The 17,730-nt window shown below is 44.9% G+C and overlaps 1 protein-coding gene across 1 annotated transcript in view; it reads right to left on the reverse strand.

Annotated features, from left to right (window-relative positions):
* The window catches only part of MARCHF10 (membrane associated ring-CH-type finger 10), a 96,976-nt gene that overhangs the window by 35,626 nt on the left and 43,620 nt on the right, over positions 1-17,730 (reverse strand). The window contains exon 4 of the mRNA XM_061144313.1: positions 12,074-12,245. Within this exon, the coding sequence (XP_061000296.1) occupies positions 12,074-12,245 (172 nt within the window). The remainder of the gene's footprint in view (positions 1-12,073; positions 12,246-17,730) is intronic.

The following is a 17,730-nucleotide window of genomic DNA, read 5'->3' on the forward strand; positions in this document are numbered from 1 at the left end:
GAGTAAGACATTTTGGCCTAAAGATTATAATCTAACTTGGCTGCACCACTGACTTTTTCCCTGTGATACCCTTTTAGGTTCTATGGAAAGCAAAGTCTTATGAAATATTCCTTCTTTTCCATCTGCATCTGCAGTTACAAATGAAGGGACCTAAGCTGCCTGCAGTGCAGGAGATCTGGGTTAAATCTGCAGACTGGGAAGATCCCTGGAGAAGGGACTGGCTACCCACTCCAGTATTCTTGCCTGGAAAATTCCACCGACAGAGGAGCCTGGAAGGCTACAGTCCATGGGATCACAAAGAGTTGGACAGGCTAGCAGCACACAAAGTGCCTAGTTTGTATGTATCAATACATGAATTCCAGTTCCTAATCACCTTACTCACATCCAAAGTGAACATAACCTCAGGCCATGGGGGTCTTTCTAAGATGATCTTCATGGTAGCATGCTACATATATTAATTTTTAGGAAGACTAAATTATACTGACACTAAAAGGTAAAATATAACTTCCTCTCCAGGTAGTAAGACAAAGCCTTTGTCTTACAGAGGATAGAGCAAGTTGTGTTCAGAAGTTTTGTTGCCAGGCAACCTATCAACCTGAAGTTTGTCAGTGAATTTTGGGAAGAATGTGGCTTGCTTTGGGCACCATGAAACCCATTCCTTCTAGTATCTGGGCAAAGGGATGCCTCCAGTAGCAAAGAAATCAAACAACTGTTTACATAGAAGGTGTCTGCCTCAATTGTCTTGACATTGCTGGGACACCAACTGTTGACTGAATAGTTCTTAATTTGACCAGCAAAGGGAAAAAAAAAGTAGAAATCTTATATTTATACAAGACCCTGATGACTGGAGATTAGTTCAAGATAGTGGAGGAGAAGGGTGTGCACTCACCTCCTCCTGTGAAAGCACTGAAATCACAACTAACTATTGAACAACCATTGACTGGGAGATGCTGGAACACAACAAAAAAAGATACACCACGTCCAAAGTCAAAGGAGAAGCCACAATGAGATGGTAGGAGGGGTGCAATCATGATAAAATCAAGTCCCATACCCACTGGATGGGCAACCCAAGAACTGATGAACACTTGTATCACAGAAGTTCTCCCACCGTTGTGAAGGTTCTGAGCCCCATGTCAGGCTTTCCAGCCTGGGGATCTGGCAAAGGGACTAGGAATCCCCAGGGAATCTCTCTGTAAAAGTTAGCAGGATTTGATTGCAGGACTTCCATGGGACCAGGGGAAACGCAGTCTCCACTCTTGGAGGACACACACAAAATTTTGCGTATACTAGGACTCAGAGAAGCAGCAGTGTGACCCCACAGGAGACTGAACCACACCTACCTGCTAATGTTGGAGGGTCTTCTGCAGAGGCATGGGTCAGCAGTGGCTCGCCACAGGGACAAAGGCACTGGCCACAGCAGTCATAGGAAGTACCCTTTGGCATAAGCCACCCTGGAGATCACCATTAGCTCTACCATATAACCTGTAGATTCCAGGGATGGGTTGCCTCAGATCAAAAAACTAACAGGGAGGGAACACAGACCCACCAGACAAACAGATTAAAGTTCTACTGAGCACAGCCCTGCCCTGCAGAGCAAGCCTCAATTCTACACACCACCAGGTCCTCACAACAGGAAGTTTGCCCAAGCCTCTTAGATAGCCTCATCTACCAGAAGTAAGAAGAACTATAATCCTGCAGCCTCCAGAATGAAAATCACAGAAATAGAAAGGCAGAAGATTATGTCCCAGATGAAGGAACAAGATACAACCCCAGAAAAACAATAAAGTGGAGATAGGCAGCCTTCCAGAAAAAGAATTCAGAACAATGATAGTGAAGATGATCTGGGATCTTGGGGAAAATAATGGAGTCAAATATTGAGAAGATGCAAGAAACATTTAATAAAGACCTGGAAGAACTAAAGAAGAAACAAAACAGATGAATGATACACTAGAAGGAATCAATAGCAGGATAACTGAGGGAAAGACAGAATGGTGAAAGTCAATGCTGCAGAACAGAATAAAGAAAAAAGAATGAAATGAAGACAGCCTAAGAGACCTCTGGGATAACATTAAAAATGTCAACATTTTCATTATAGGGGCCCTAGAAGGACAAGAGAGAGAGGACCTGAGAAAATATCTGAAGATATAATAGCTGAAAACTTCCCTAACATGAAAAAGAAAATAGAACTTCAACCAAGTCCAGGAAACTCAGAGAGTCCCAGGCAGGATAAACTGAAGCAGGAACATGCTGAAACACATACTAATCAAACTGACAAAAATTAAAGCAAAGATAAGATGTTAAAAGCAACAAGGGAAAATGATAAATGACATACGAGGGTTAACCCAGAAAGTTAACAGCTGATTTCTCAGCAGAAACTTTGTAAGCTAGAAGGGAATGGCATGATATATTTAAAGCAATGAAACAGAAGAGACTACAACCAAGAATATTCTACCCAGTGAGGCGCTTATTCAGATTTGATGGAAAAATCAAGAGCTTTAAAAGTTACGAGAATTCAGCACCTTCAAGGCAACTTTACAACAAATACTGAAGAAACTTCTTTAGGCAGGAAACACAAGAGAAGGAAAAGACCTACAAAAAACAACCCCCCCACCCCACCTGCCTCAAGGCCCCTGACAACTGAGAAGCAAGTCCATTTAGTGGCCCATGTTAATTCCATGCACCTGATCATCCTTTAATTCCTCACATCACTGTATACACAGACACAGTTCCGGATAGACAAAGTCGAAAAGGAAGGTGGAGAGAGAAATACAATTCCTGAACCTGTACCCCCCCCGCCCCCCACACACCATCTCCACTTTATTGCCCAGTGCCTAGGATTCTGCCTGAGAGATGCCTTTTGAAAAGGTTTTATTGCTTCTTTTGGATCATGGGCAGAATTACAGCTTAACCGCAAGAGCTGATGTTGCCCTGGTGGAATAGGCAGCCTTCTGTACAGTCACAAATAATAGGCTGTGTCTGTTTGCTGGTCTGAGTATGCTGGGAAATGTGTGTTGTCTCACATCCCCAGAGGAGATCTTAATGAAAGCTTAATTATGGACCATAAATGTGTTTTATTTAGGAACACAGGAGGTGGGATTTTTTTTGATTTGGAGAGATGTAGGGCCTAATAAGTAGTCAGGAAAGAAAACATAAACAGTGACTGAGCCCTTTCACTTGTCCCTCCCCGGTGTGGTCCTGAGCTCTCACATCCAGCGTGGACGTCCCCCACCCAGTCCCGTCTCTGATGCCTCCCTCTCAGGGCCGGCTCTGCGTGCATGGCCATGCCTCCAGGACTACGATTGGACACGGAGGGGCCTACTGGGTTTCTGGTGGTTATGATCCAAACTGTGCCAGACACAGGCGTGAAGAAATCAAATGAGTCTCGAGAGAGAGAGAGAAAGAGACTGAGAGAGGGAGGATGGGATTTTATTGGTCGCTCACTCCTTTAAGTGCTAGGAGAAGGCTGAGTGAAGTGGCTGCAGCTGTTTGGTCTTCCCCGACGCACCACACCGGCCTGCCATGGGCCCCCCTCTTGTCCACCTGCCCTCCGGAAGCTTGAGGCTCCCCCCTTCTCTTCGGCTCCACTGTGCTGTGCGCGCTGCCCTGCCGAGGGCCGCTTACCACACGAGGTAGATTTTACTGGGCCGTCGGGGGCCGGGCAGGCATAGCACAGGGGTCTCGATGGGCCTGGGGCTGGAGATGGGGAAGTAGCACAGTGTGGCTGGAGACTCGGGCACGGGGCCCGGGGAGGAAGGAGAGGGGCTCAGCAAGTGGGGGAAGGGGGCTGGAGGGAGGTGTGGTGGGGTGTCCTGGCCCGCCGCTGGGGAGGCAGGTGGCACTAGCGGCAGGAGGAGGCAGCAGTAACTGGTATTGGGCTGCAGGACAGGGGAGAAAGCAAAGACGGAGCAGAAAGGGGAATATTCGACGCAGAACAGCGGGTGCTCGCTGCTGTCACCTGCACAAAAGAAAAAAGCAGTCAGGAGGGAACACTCGCCCCGGGGTGGGGGGGGGGGGAAGGACAATGAATGAATCAAAACTCAAAAAATCATTCCTGAGGGCTGGATGGCATCTCTGAGTGCCCAGCTCCTGCCTAGGAGGTGCCTGGCTTGGGTCTCAGGGTCGCTGAAGAGTTAAGCAGGGCAGTGACATCACCATCACCCCCCTTTCTGGCCAGTGGTCTCTGGCGTCCCCAACAGATGCAGGAAAGTTCTTCCCCACTAGGTTCCCATGTGGAAGCTCACGGGCCGTTCTCCTCTCCCACAGCCAGTCTAATTAGCTGTTCTGGCAGCAACATATGGTGGTCCGCGGGGTCTCACTTAGGTAAGCCTCTCTCCCCCGCTCTTCCAGCTGCCCACCCCGGTTGGGAGGTTGTGGTCATGCCCTAATCTGGCCTTTCTGTTGCAGAGGGGAGGCTTGGGGGGAAAAGGGAAAGGAGCGGAGACATCCTGGTGGGCTCACGGGCAGCGAGAGGGGGCAAGCAGGAAGAAGCAGGTGGACAGGAGGGAGGGGTCCAAGTGAAGTTAATGATTTGTTTGCTAACCTCACACTCAATCTGCCATCCTTGTTGGAGGCAGAATATGGGCGCCTGATGGAGTCACGATCCAGAGAGACCCCCCTCAGGCAGGACATATCTCTCCGCTCTGGCGCTTGCCGAGCTGGGTCACCTTGGATTGACGGCTTACCGCCTCAGAACCTGTTTCCTTGCCTGCAAAATGAGACAGGTGTTCTCTCTAGCCCTGTTCCTGCCAGGGTGGTCCTGAGACCACAGCAGTGCGGCTGTCGCCTGGAAGCTGCCTAGAAATGCAGACTTGCTGCCCATTCAAACCTACCGAACCATAACCGGCGGTTTGTTGAGGTCCCCAGGTATTTCTGGAGAATTTTAAAGCTTGAGAAGCAAGGCTATGAGACAGTGGCCCAAACTTATGATGAGAATCACCTGTAGAGCTTGTTAAAAAACCAGCTTTGCGGCCCCTTCATTGGAGAGACATGCTCTGAGTCAGGACAGGCCCCAGGGGTGTGTGTTTTATAAAAGACAGCCCTGGAGATTCTTAGCAACAGAAGAGTTTGGGAAATGCTATGGCTGAACTCAGTTCCAAAGCTAAGAAGCCATCGTTGGAGCCATTACCTATAATGGAGGGCTCTAATCCTTAAGCACTTGAAAGTGTTGTAGGAGCTTACCCATCCATTTCCAAAGGCCTCTCTTGGCTCCTGGAGTGGCTCCTACTTCTTGGAACCTTTCTCTGTAGTTGTCTTTCCCTTCCTTCCTCAACTGTTCTTGCACCATCTCTCTCGTTACTCCGTCCACTCTCTCAGGGAAGACACTCTTGTGGTTTCAGCCACCTCTTACTCCCTGCAGACCCTTGGCTTCCTCCTGGTGGCCAGGAGCTCTCTGCTGAGCAGCAGACCTGGGTAACCAGGTGCTTCCTGGCATCTCCTGGCCTGACCAGGATGTTCCTAAAGACAACAGCTACAGAATAAGCCTTGCCTTCTCCTTGATTTCTCAGCCTTGGCCAAGGCAGCCGCCGTTGGCCTAGTTTTCTGGGCCAGAAATCCAAGATCTCTCTGATTCCTCCTTTTTCCTTTTCCCCATTCCTGACCCTCACCAAATTCTTCCAGGCTTACTTCCTTAAACACCCCTCTAGCACAGGCCCTCTCCCTCTGCTTTTGCTCCAGGTCAAGCCCTTCTCAGGTCTCTCTGGGTCCACTGCAGTTGTGGATAATCTGGTCTTCTGGCTTCTGTCTGCCCTCACCCTCCTAGCCAACCCCCTTCTCTGGTCACAGTCAGCTGCTAACAACGCTGATCTGATAGAGTCCTTTTCCTGCTTAATCCACTGCTCCATCACCCCCAGCATGACATTCAGGGCCCTCGGGAGCTGAGTCCTTGCTTACCTGGAGGGCACCAACTTTATGCTTCCTAACTTGTAGCCTGATCCTGACCCAGAGTTTCTCAAACTCAACCTGTGCACACAGATCTCCCAGAGAGCCTGTTACATGCGGGTACTGCATCAGTAAGGCTGGGCTGGGGTTCTTGCATTTTTAACAAGTTCTCAGGTGATGCCTCTGTTCCTTGTCTGGAGATACTGTGAGCCCCTAGACTCGTTGTAGTTCCTCCACGTCTGTCTGTCTGTCTGGCCTCTCTCTCTCCTCCCTCTTCCTCGTCCTCTCCCCCACACCTTTGTGTACTCAGCACCTCCTGCTGGGTGCACCTTTCCTGCTTTAATCTCCCGTGCTCATTCGCTCAGTCCTGTCTGATTCTGTGACCCCATGGACTATAGGTCGCCAGGCTCCTCTGTCTATGAAATTTTTCAGGCTAGAATACTGGAGCGGGTTTCCCTTTCCTCCTCCAGGGAATCTTCCTGACCCAGGGATCGAACCTGTGTCTCCTGCATTGGCAGGCGGGTTCTTTACCCCTAGCCACCTGGGAAGCCACCTTCCTCCTCTGGCCCTGGCTAAATCCCCTCCTTCAGGATTTTTTGCCCCACAGGCCCCTCCCAACACATCCTTAGAACTTACCTTGGCCAGGGTGTGTTGCTGTCCCACCCTCCCACTAGGCTGTGAGCCCCTGGAAGGCAGGTCCTGTGTGTTTGATTCTTGTATCCCCAGTATCTATGTGGTGCCTGGCAGATAAGCAGGCAGTAAGTGAATAGTGAAGTGCTGACTGAATGCATGATGAACAGGAAAACCAAGGCCCCTTGTGCCATGCACTCTGAGATGGTGGGGGCAAGTTGAATGTGTTGCTAATATCCCATAAGTCCTGGGGGTATAGATGGATGACTTTATTGATAATCAAAGAGTTAAACATTTTAAATAATCAGGTTATGAACTGTCACATCTCAAACTAAAATATCTTTGGTTGAGCTATTCTCTTACACAGATGCTAACCTGGGAGCAGCCTACGGTGTTGGCAGCAGACTTCATAAGTAGAGGGGGTCTTTGGGACTAACCTTTACCTAAAGCCCAGTCTGTACCCAGGATTTTAGTCCTCATGTCTACCTTGTGGTGTTGGTAACAACTCCATTTTACTGCTGAGAAAACTGAGTTTGGAGAATTTGCCAGTTAATCTTCATAGGGTAAAGTAGACCAGATATCTGAACCAGGACCTCAAATTCCAGGCTCTGTGATACCTGTGTCCTTCATTTAGGAGCATTACCATATATGGACTGAGAATTAAGATTCAGCCTATAAATATAGGAGCATTTGCTTATGTCAGTTGTTTTCTAACTTGGGCAGACAGCTTGGAAAGTTGTTGGACGCCGCTGGACTTGCCTGGAAACCCATTCCTCTTGGCCTCTCAGGGAATCTTCAACAGAACTGACTTGCCAGGTAAGTTATGAAGATTTGGGATTTGCCCTCAAATTTCTCTTCCTGGCTGCTCTTCAAGTGAATATTTCCCAATCCAAAAGAGACCACAGTTGTCTTAGAGGTGTACCTTTTAAAATATGAGTTTACTGCTTTTTCTTCATTTTAGTCTCGATCATAAGCCCACTCTTAGGCTGACTAGGTCTTGCTACTCCTACAAATCTGTATCTGGTAATGACTAACACTGAACTCAATAAGAAGTGAGGAGAATATCAGAACATTTGGCTCTGTTTTAAAGGGCAAGATTTTGGAAGCAGGCTCACCGGACTCCATCCAGATCACTTTTCCTGGCACATAACAAGAGGGACTCTGCCCGGGCTCCGGGTGAGAGGAGAGGGCAGGCAAGGGCTTTTACTTCCTATGAGCCTGGCATTGGGGGTCAGGAGCATCTTAGGACTCTGGGTGCCAGACCCCCCACAGCACAATGGCCTTTGGATGGCTCTACATGTCCTGGAAAGGAGAGGCAGCTCCTGTCCAAGTCAGGACAGGGCTGGGAGGTGTTTTGGGAACAGGCAGGAGTCCAGGAGCCGGTGGCCCCCACAGCTCCGTGCACTTAATTGGCCTGCTGTCTGCTCTGCTTCCCACTGGTTCCTACAGGTCGATGGAAGGACTCAGATCCTGGGTACAGACTGGGCCTTTGGTAAAGGCTAATCCCCAAGCCTCCTCCCTCTGCTTCTGAAAGAAGAATATGTTAACAGGGCCAGGCTTATTTTTCACTCCGCATCCATGTTCACCTTGATTGTGAAATAGGATTTCTGAATCGATTGCATGTTAGGCCCAGCTGAGTCTTGACTCGCTGCCTGAGTTTTTCATGTCTTTTTGGAGGGAAAGCAAATCTCTGGCTTGGTGAATGCTTTCTGATTGTTCATCTTTTTCCATTTGGTGTTTTGCTTTGGAAATTCAGGGTGTAGTAAAAGTGTCTGTGCCTGTGTTTGTGTTAGGTGTTTAAAAGTACAACTCTGATTTTTGGTAAGGGGAAGAAGACTGAGGAGGGGGGAGGAGTTAACATAAAGATAGAAAAAATTTTCTAGTCCATTCTCCTTATTGAATAAAGCTCTTGTGTGCAGGATGCCTTAGTGAAGTGAAAGTGAAAGTCATTCAGTCATGTTTGACTCTTTGTGACCCCATGGACTATGCAGTCCATGGAATTCTCCAGGCCAGTATTCTCCACCCAATACTGGAGTGGGTAACCTTTCCCTTCTCCAGGGGAACTTCCCAACCCAGGGATCGAACCCAGGTCTCCTGCATTGCAGGCAGATCCTTTACCAACTGAGTTATCATACATGAGCTATCATATATGAGCTATGGTGCTGGAGGCCATTCTAATGGTTGAGAATATGTTTTATCATTGAATCCTCACAGCTATGCTAGCAGGTAGGAACTGTTCTGATTCCCAGGCTCTGCCATTTTACAGATGAGGAAACTGAGGCACAGAGAAGTTACTTTTCAAAGGGACACAGCAAATGAGAAACAGGGCCCAGATGCTAATCCAAGCATTTTGTTGCAAAAGCACTTGCCCACAACTGCACGGAGATAGGGGACAAGGAGAATCATAAGCCAACTCATTTAGAAACAGTTCCATGGAATATATGAATTAATTTAAAATGCATGAATTCCTCCTAAGAGAGTGTGAATTACAATGAAAATCTGAGACCTTCTTGGTTATAAATCTATTAGTAGCGGGTACTGGTGGTTCCTCTCTTGTAAATAGCCGTTTTAGGGATTCCAGATGATAATTCACATATAAGGATTATAATGGAATATCACTACATAGGTTTGCACGTAAGTCAAGCCACATTCCCCAGCTGAATTATTTTATCCGGGAAAAGTGTGGCATAACACAATATGGAATGTTAGCCTATTGAGCAAAGGAATTCCACTGTCTTAATGGAATTAGTTTTGCGTAGAACTCAGGTCTGACACGGCAAGTTTTGGTAACTCACTGCAATTTTTGGGTGGCCCCCAAAATGCTTTAGAAAATTATTTTCCCGCAGAAGTGGAGGAAAACAGGAGCCTGTGAATTTACCCACTGAATTGGATGGATGTGTCCTAGATACTTTAGGTCCCCACACCTCTTTTTCTATTACAGCAGGGTATTTATCAGAATGTTCTGAGTTGTCACCACCACTGGACTCAACTTTGCCTGAATAAACTCAGCTTAAGTTATTGCCTTGTCCATAGCTCTCATTTCACTGGACTGATAAAGGAATTCTGTGGGTGAGACTGCACATGTGAAACGAGTGGATCCCAACACACCAAGACTCTACCTTTAGTTCACCCGAATTAACCCAATTTGCTATAGAACTGAACTGGCTTCTGCGTAACTAACATCAATCAGCAGGGTTTTTATGCTCGCTGGATGGCTGGGCCACAGTGGTCCTGCTCATGGTTGCAAAGAGCTCGGACACAGTCTAGAGCTATAATTAATAAAGCTGGTGTTTTAAAATTTATTTATTGTATTATTTTTAAAGCTGGTGGATTTTTTTTTTTTTTTTTTTTTTTTTATCAAGGTGGTTTTTAAAGTCTTTTACTCCAAGTGTTGCTTGCTTAGTTGCTCAGTAGTGTCCAACTCTTTGCAACCCTTGGGACTGTAGCCCTCCAGGCTCCTCTGTCTGTGGATTTTTCAGGCAAGAATGCTGGATTGGGTTGCCCTTTCTTTCTCCGGGGGATCTTCTGACCCAAGGATCGAGCCCATGTCTCCTCCATGGCAGGCAGATTGCTGCTGAGCCATTGGGGAAGTAACATCTCTTATTTGGTGAAATAATTATCCTTCTGCCAACCTGGCTCTCTTGCCTATACCTTGGTGCTTTCCAGCCTAGTAATTCCTAAAATTTGAGGTTTTATAGAATGGAAAGTGAGTTAATTTTCCTTTCCTGTCAGTGTTGTAAGTTCCATATGGAGTTCACTCAGTTGGAAGAACATCTGTGTTAATCAGACAAACTAAACGTGGAATGGGCCTGAACTGTCCATTTGAATGATTTATCTCTGCAAAGGACAAAACACAGCATGCAAATGGCTACCCAGTTTTAGCAAGAAGGCTAAAAATTATAACGAGTGATTACAGCTCCATTATTTAAACTTAAATTCAATTTTTAAAAGACGTCCTCAGTTTGATCCATGACAGCGTGTATTTGAAATATTTGAGGAGTGATCTTATCTGCCCTATTTCATTCTTAAACAGTCGAATTAAAAACCTAATTCCTACTAAAACACTTCAAATGAGCAGTTGTTAACTAGGAAGAAACATGAGGTCACTTCTGAGCATGATATAGGTTTTCCATTCTCAGAGAAGGAGATGTGGGCAAATTTTAATGATGGAGCCTAAGACAGTCATAGGCAAGAACATCAGTGAGCATGTGACCGAACTTATTCCACACACTTACATTACAATGGAGAAGCCTGCTCACACATCTATTTTCAGCCAATGGAAAGGTAGGAAAGATGCTCTGGGCTAAGACGACCAATATCTGTGGTTACAGCATCAGGAGCGGCAATAGTGTCCACTGCTACTGGTGGGTCTCTCCCCATCACTCTCAGCCAGAACTAGAATTTTTGCTTGCCCCAGGCAGTGGTGAATCCAGAGGAGCTGGTGAAGACTCTTAATTGGATGGGGTGTTAAACCATGTTTATCCTTCCTTCACCCATTCATTGTACCTTTTGCTTTAAAAGCACCAAAGGTGAAAGAAAATTTGGCCAATTAAATAGGAAAAGGAGTTGTGGCTTTGCCTGAAAGGACATCATTTCAGAAGTCAACTTTTTTTCCCAACTTCATTAAAGTTATAAAATATGCCTAGTTAATCTGAGAGCTGCCATTGTCTAAAAATGCATCCAGACTTAACTGGATGGGTGGTTGCAGAACAGGAGCTATTTAGGATTAGAAAGTCATTGTGCTTTTAAACAAATTGCATGCTATTTACGAATTCTTGGGCAGTTAATCTGGGTCGTTTCCATTCCATTGCAAGCAGAAGATGGGCCTTTCTGCCTGGCTATCCCAACTTCCACGTCAGTTCCCCAGAGGAATCAAGTTTGTCCTACAGATGTTAGCTCTAATGGAGATGAGCCTGAGGGACTCTAAACTTCCGGCTACATTTATCCCCTCTCTGGATACTATTAAGTCGCTCCTGCCTGAAGCAGCGGACGGGTCTTTGCTTCAAAGGCAGCTAAAGAGTGAATTATTTACCAAATTGCACAAAGGGGAGGATTTATCAAGGCTCCCCTTCTTTTCCCCCAGAGAGGACAACCACAGAACTAGAAGACTTTATTACTCTCTTTCTCGGCAGTAAATTATGCCATTCAGATGCATTTGAAAGCTTCCCTTCATGCTCTGGATTGAGTCATAAAACTTGATACCTGGGGCCAAATGCCTTTATCCCCCCAGAAGGGTAACAAAGGTGAAAGGGCAGCCATTCTAAGCCAGTGCCACACAAAGGCAATGAGTGGGCAGAATGCGTGGGCAGTGGAGACCCTTACTCTGCCTACTTCACATCTCTTCAACCTGATGTTCTCTGAAATAAATCTGATCACTAGCAGATCATCAAACCCTCCAAAACCTGAATGAGCCACATGGAAACCACTGGGTTGTCATCGGACCACCTATCTGATTGTTGTCCTTAGTGTGATGCTAGACTTAAAAAAGCTTGTGAGTTTCAAAACAAAACAGAAAACCATCACTCACCTTTTAGATTTTGTGAATTTCGATAAATCTGCCACTCACCTGGAGGGGGTTTGCTGGGGCCCGCTTTCTCTGATTTCTTGGGAGTCATGGTACTCTTATGTTTCTGCTTGACTGAGGTTTGGTCAATTGCTGGAAGTCTAGAATCGGTCTTACAAGCAGAACTCGTGGCAAATAATCTTGGTTCGGCTTGAGCATCCTCATCACCAGAACTCTACCGAAAATGAAAGGTCAGATCTGAGTATCAGTGATCAATAGGTCCTCTTTGCTGGGCAGAGGAAAAAGAGACAAGCCAAATGCAGCAACCTCTCGACAGAGATATCGGAGTGTCCTGCCAGCTCAATGTGCCCTTTTCGCCAGTCAGATTTTCATGGACTGGGCGTAGCAATTTAGAAATAATAGCAGAGTTAATGAGTCTATTTGGTAGGACATTATGAAAAGAATGAATTCCTGACCCTTAAGTAATTGGATGACCAATAAACAGCTCATGTTAAAAGCTGCACATGAAAGCATCCATGCATTTAAACTTCTTGCTATTTGTTATCTGAACTACTCCAGGGTGGGTGAGGAAGAACCATTCCTTATGTTAATCATATAGTTGATAATGAAGAGGAAATTTAGAGACGTATGTTGGGACTGAATAAATGAGACCTCAGTTTATGCTCTGAATTATCAGGTGCAACATAAGACCAGAATAATTTTTTAAGAAAGCCCCTACTTGTCAGTCTGCTGTAAAGAAGTCAGTATAAATCTATGCATGGACAAATCATGACTCACGTGGTGTCAGAATATCTTAACACAGCCTTACAGATGCAATGAAATCTGCCTGCAGTGCAGGAGACCTGGGTTTGATCCCTGGGTTGGGAAGATCCCCTGGAGAAGGGAATGGCTACCCACTCCAGTATTCTTGCCTGAGAATTCCATGGACAGAGGAGCCTGGCACGCTATACCACGGGGTGGCAAAAGAATTGGACACGACTGAGCAATTATCATACTTTGCCACACTTAGAGTGAAAACAGCATACATAATTAGGAGAAACTTGGTCTTGAAGGTGATTTAAGTCCTGCCTTATGGTCCTAGGTCCTGGTGTTCATATGATTTGCTAGGTGATATGCTCCGTGGCAGATAAAACCAAAGGATTGCTGCCCCTCCTTCCAGGAAAAGGGTCACTAAATACTCCTGCATTGCACAATGGTCTGTATTGGCAAGTCCTCTGAAAATGTATTCCTCTGTCAACACAGAGTGCTAAATTAATGCCCCCCACGTCTCTCTAGTGGTGGCAGTTTGTATTGATCTTGCTCCCTGTTCTCGCTGACAGTTGTGGCATTTTCATTTTAAGCCACCTGACTCAGGAAAATACTTTGAATAGCTTTGAATTATTGGGTGCAACATAAGACAAACTCAGCTCTCAAAACAGTCCCCTACCTGTCAGTCTTCTATAGGGAAGTCAGTACAAATCTACAGGTGGACAGATCATTCTTCTCTGGATTATAAATCATGTTTGGTAACTTAGAGCCTGGCGACAGCCTTCCAACAAATAATTATTGTTTCTCTCTGCATTTTCAGAAAACAGACCACCCTCAGATAAAGGGATGAGAAGAAGGAAAGGACATAATGAGTTGCTTGTTCTCCCTTTTCCCTTGTGAATCTGGAATTTAATAGAAATCCTTGATAATGATTCTGAAATGTCAAAGATGAAACATGAGGTCATTTCTGGGCATGAGATAGGCTTCCCATTCTCAGAGAAGGAAATGTGGGCAAATTTTAATGATGGTGCCTAAGACGGTCATAGGCAAGAAGAACATCAGTGAGCATGTGACCAAACTGCCACACACTTACATTAGTGAATGGAGAAGGCTGCTCACACATCTATTTTCAGCCAATGGAAAGGTAGGAAAGATGCTCTGGGCTAAGACAACCAATATCCATGGTTACAGCATAAGAGCAGTTAATAGTGTTCACTGCTACTGATGGGTCTCTCCCCATCACCCTCAGCCAGAACTAGAATTTTTGCTTGCCCCAGGCGGTGGTGAATCCAGAGGAGTTGGTGAAGAGACTCTTTTTTTTTTTTTCCATTTATTTTTATTAGTTGGAGGTTAATTACTTTACAATATTGTAGTGGTTTTTGCCATACATTGACATGAATCAGCCATGGATTTACATGTATTCCCCATCCTGAATCCCCCTCCCACCTCCCTCCCCATCCCATCCCTCTGGGTCATCCCAGTGCACCAGCCCTGAGCACTTGTCTCATGCATCCAACCTGGGCTGGTGATCTGTTTCACACTTGATAATATACATGTTTCGATGCTATTCTCTCGAAACGTCCCACCCTCGCCTTCTCCCACAGAGTCCAAAATTCTGTTCTGTACATCTGTGTCTCTTTTTCTGTTTTGCATATAGGGTTATCGTTACCATCTTTCTAAATTCCATATATATGCGTTAGTATACTGTATTGGTCTTTATCTTTCTGGCTTACTTCACTCTGTATAATGGGCTCCAGTTTCATCCATCTCATTAGAACTGATTCAAATGAATTTTTTTTAATGGATGAGTAATAGTCCATGGTGTATATGTACCACAGCTTCCTTATCCATTCATCTGCTGGCGGGCATCTAGGTTGCTTCCAAGTCCTGCCTATTATAAACAGTGCTGCGATGAACATTGGGGTGCACGTGTCTTGAAGAGACTCTTAATTGGGTGGGGTGTTAAGCCATGTTTATCCTTCCTTCACCCATTCATTTGTAACCTCTTGCTTTAACAGCACCAAACGTGAAAGAAAGTTTGGCCAATTAAACCATGCCTGAAAGAGCTGGACACAACTAAGCAACAAACAACAACAAAATTATATTTGGAATCAAGCACTTGCCTTTCAAATGCATCTTTCTCTGGTTCCTGGTTCTATCAACCTGACTTCTGGTTCTGAATCCCTCTATTTTTCTTTTTTTAAACTTTTTATTTTATATTGGAAGATAGCTGATAGTTTCAGGTAGACAGCATAGGAACTCAGTCATACATATTACGAGTATGATAATCACTCTTGGGTCCAGAAATTACAGCTGAAAGTGAGTGTTTTGTCAGCTGGAAACTAAAACCACAATGGAAAGAACTAGAATACTTATAAATGCCCTACTGGGTCTTTTCCTGCTTGCTTCATTGACTAATCTTAAGCCAATCACTTCAACATTTTGTGTCTTCATTTGTGTCTTATCATGTACTCAGCCTCATGCATCCTCTCTCCTGAAAACCCATTATATTATCCAAGGAGGATGAGCCTTGGGTGAAAGGAGTTGCAGTAACTCATTCTGGCAGTAAAATGTAATATTAATATATAAGGCTGTAGCCCAGCATCCTGGGAGTGAATCCTCACTGTTACACATAGTGACTGTGTGACGTAGGGTTAGTTTTAGTTAGTTCATCTCTTTACCTCTCAGATTTTCTCATCTGTGAACAATAGTGCTTTCCTTTCGGTGTTTCTCTGAGGACAAAATGAGTTAAGATATGTTTATTGCACTTAGAACACTGCCAGGCACTGAGGAAGTGCCATGTAAGTGTTGGCTTTTGCAATTAGCCATTCACGTTAAGCCGTTTAGACAATTAACTAGCTAACTACTGAACATTAACTGCTTGCTGTTGAAACCAAAACCATAAGCCCCTCTGAGAAATTCTAATGGGTTTTCACATATTTCAAAGAGCAATGGACAGCAAGGTGGGGCAAGTCCTACACCAGACTCTTGATTTCTTCCAAAGGCTGTATAATTTATGATTGTGACATAAGTAGCCAGTTGACATTTATCTAGCCTTAAGAAAAATATGGTACAATTTCCCTTTCAGACAGTAAAGCTCTAATGGAAAATATTTAACATTTAAAGATTATCAGACGATAATAATTAAATTACACTGATTTAAAGCTAATTTTAAAATGATGTCTCCTCCTCTTGCAATTTTAAAGAGCAATTACAATTTTCATTTCTTCTCCCTTATGTTGCTATGTTGAAATGTCACGTGGAGGTTGGAGGCAACAGCACATTGCTATTTCTTTAAGAGGAAGAAAACTAGCTCTGTCTTTCAAAATCAAAGCCTGAAACATGAAACAAAAACAAACAAACAAAACAGAAAATCCCAGACTAAATTCTCTCTTGGTAATTTGAAAAGAGTCCTAAGAAAGCCATGTTAACTAAAGAAACTATTGTTGAAATTAATATGTATATAGGGTATTATGATTTTTGTAATTAACATTTTTCAAAGATTCCCCAGCTTGCTCTTTGGGCATCGTCCATAACAAAGTTGAGATATTACCTTACGCAGAGCTAGAATCTCTCAAAAGTTCAGAAAGGGGCTTCCCTGGTGGTCCAGTGGCTAAGACTCCATGCTCCCAATGCAGGGGGCCTGGGTCCAATCCCTGGTCAGAGAACTAGATCTCACATGTTGCAACTAAGAGTTTGCATGCTGCAACTAAGACCCATCACAGCCAAATAAATAAATAATATAAAAAAATTTTAAATCAAACCAATTAAAAAAAAAGAAAGTTCAGAGAAAAACTCATACAGGCAAAAGAAGAAATTTACCTTAGGGTATGTAAGTGGCACTGGGCACTGAAGTAGGACTTTGAAACATTATAATGGTTCTGGTTAGACCTTCTGGAAGGTGGAGACCCAAGAGTTGGGAAGTGGGATACATTTTCTCAGGGATGTGAGAGTGACTGGATCTTTAAACAAGGACCTACTGATGTTGAGCCTGAAACGGCAAGGTGACACTGAACAGAGATGATCAGAAGGGCAAGGAGACAGAAGTAGTCAGGAACAGAGAAGATCAAGTCATTTTCCAGCTCTTGCCTGATGGCTCAGTTCCAAGACCTAAGGAGCTGCTTCTCAACTGGTATGCCACCTCCCTCCCTCCCGTTGCTGAATTCTGATTGATGTGTGCAAATCCCATTGTAGCCACATGTCATGTGATGGATGGAAGGCTGAGCTGAGTGGATCTTGTGACCTAGTGTAGAGATCAGGACATGACCTGCTGTGAATAAGAAAACAGGCAAAGAGCAGTGTCAGGCTGGTGTCAGAGAAAGCCAGTGTGCTTGTTACAGCTGAAACAAAGCATTCTCATGAGATTGTGAAAGAGAAGGATCAAGGTTGTGAAACTCGACACTCAAACAGTGATGACACGGGAAGGGTGGCCAGGGGACTGTGGGTGCAAACGTGTGTCTTCCGAGCGGTGTCCCCAAAGTCCACATTCCTACTGCGCCTCAAACACAAAAGCTGCCTTTGGAAATTGAGGGCAGCTTGTATAAATATAGCACTGGCCAAGAAGTTCATTCCAGTTTTTCTATTACGTCATATGGGAAACCCCAAATGAACTTTCTGGCCAACCCAATAGCATTCTGGACAGGATGGGTACCTTTATGAATTCAAGAAATATAAAGTTAGCAGGTTCTATGCAGTCTCATAAAGCTGGCTAAATGTTTTCTAGGGGAAAAAAAAACACAACTGTCAGGACAGCAATCCCTGGGTTGGGAAAATCCCCTGGAGAAGGGAATAGCAACCCACTCCAGTATTCTTGCCTGGAAAATCCCATGGACAGAGGACCCCAGTGGGCTACAGTCCATGGGGTCATAAGAGTCGGACACTGCTTAAAAGCTAAACCACCACCAAGGGCAGCAAAGCGCTTTCCATGTGCAGGACAATTTTGAAATTGCTTA

This window comes from Dama dama, chromosome 5 (genome assembly GCF_033118175.1).
Source record: "Dama dama isolate Ldn47 chromosome 5, ASM3311817v1, whole genome shotgun sequence".
Taxonomy (NCBI): Eukaryota; Metazoa; Chordata; class Mammalia; order Artiodactyla; family Cervidae; genus Dama; species Dama dama.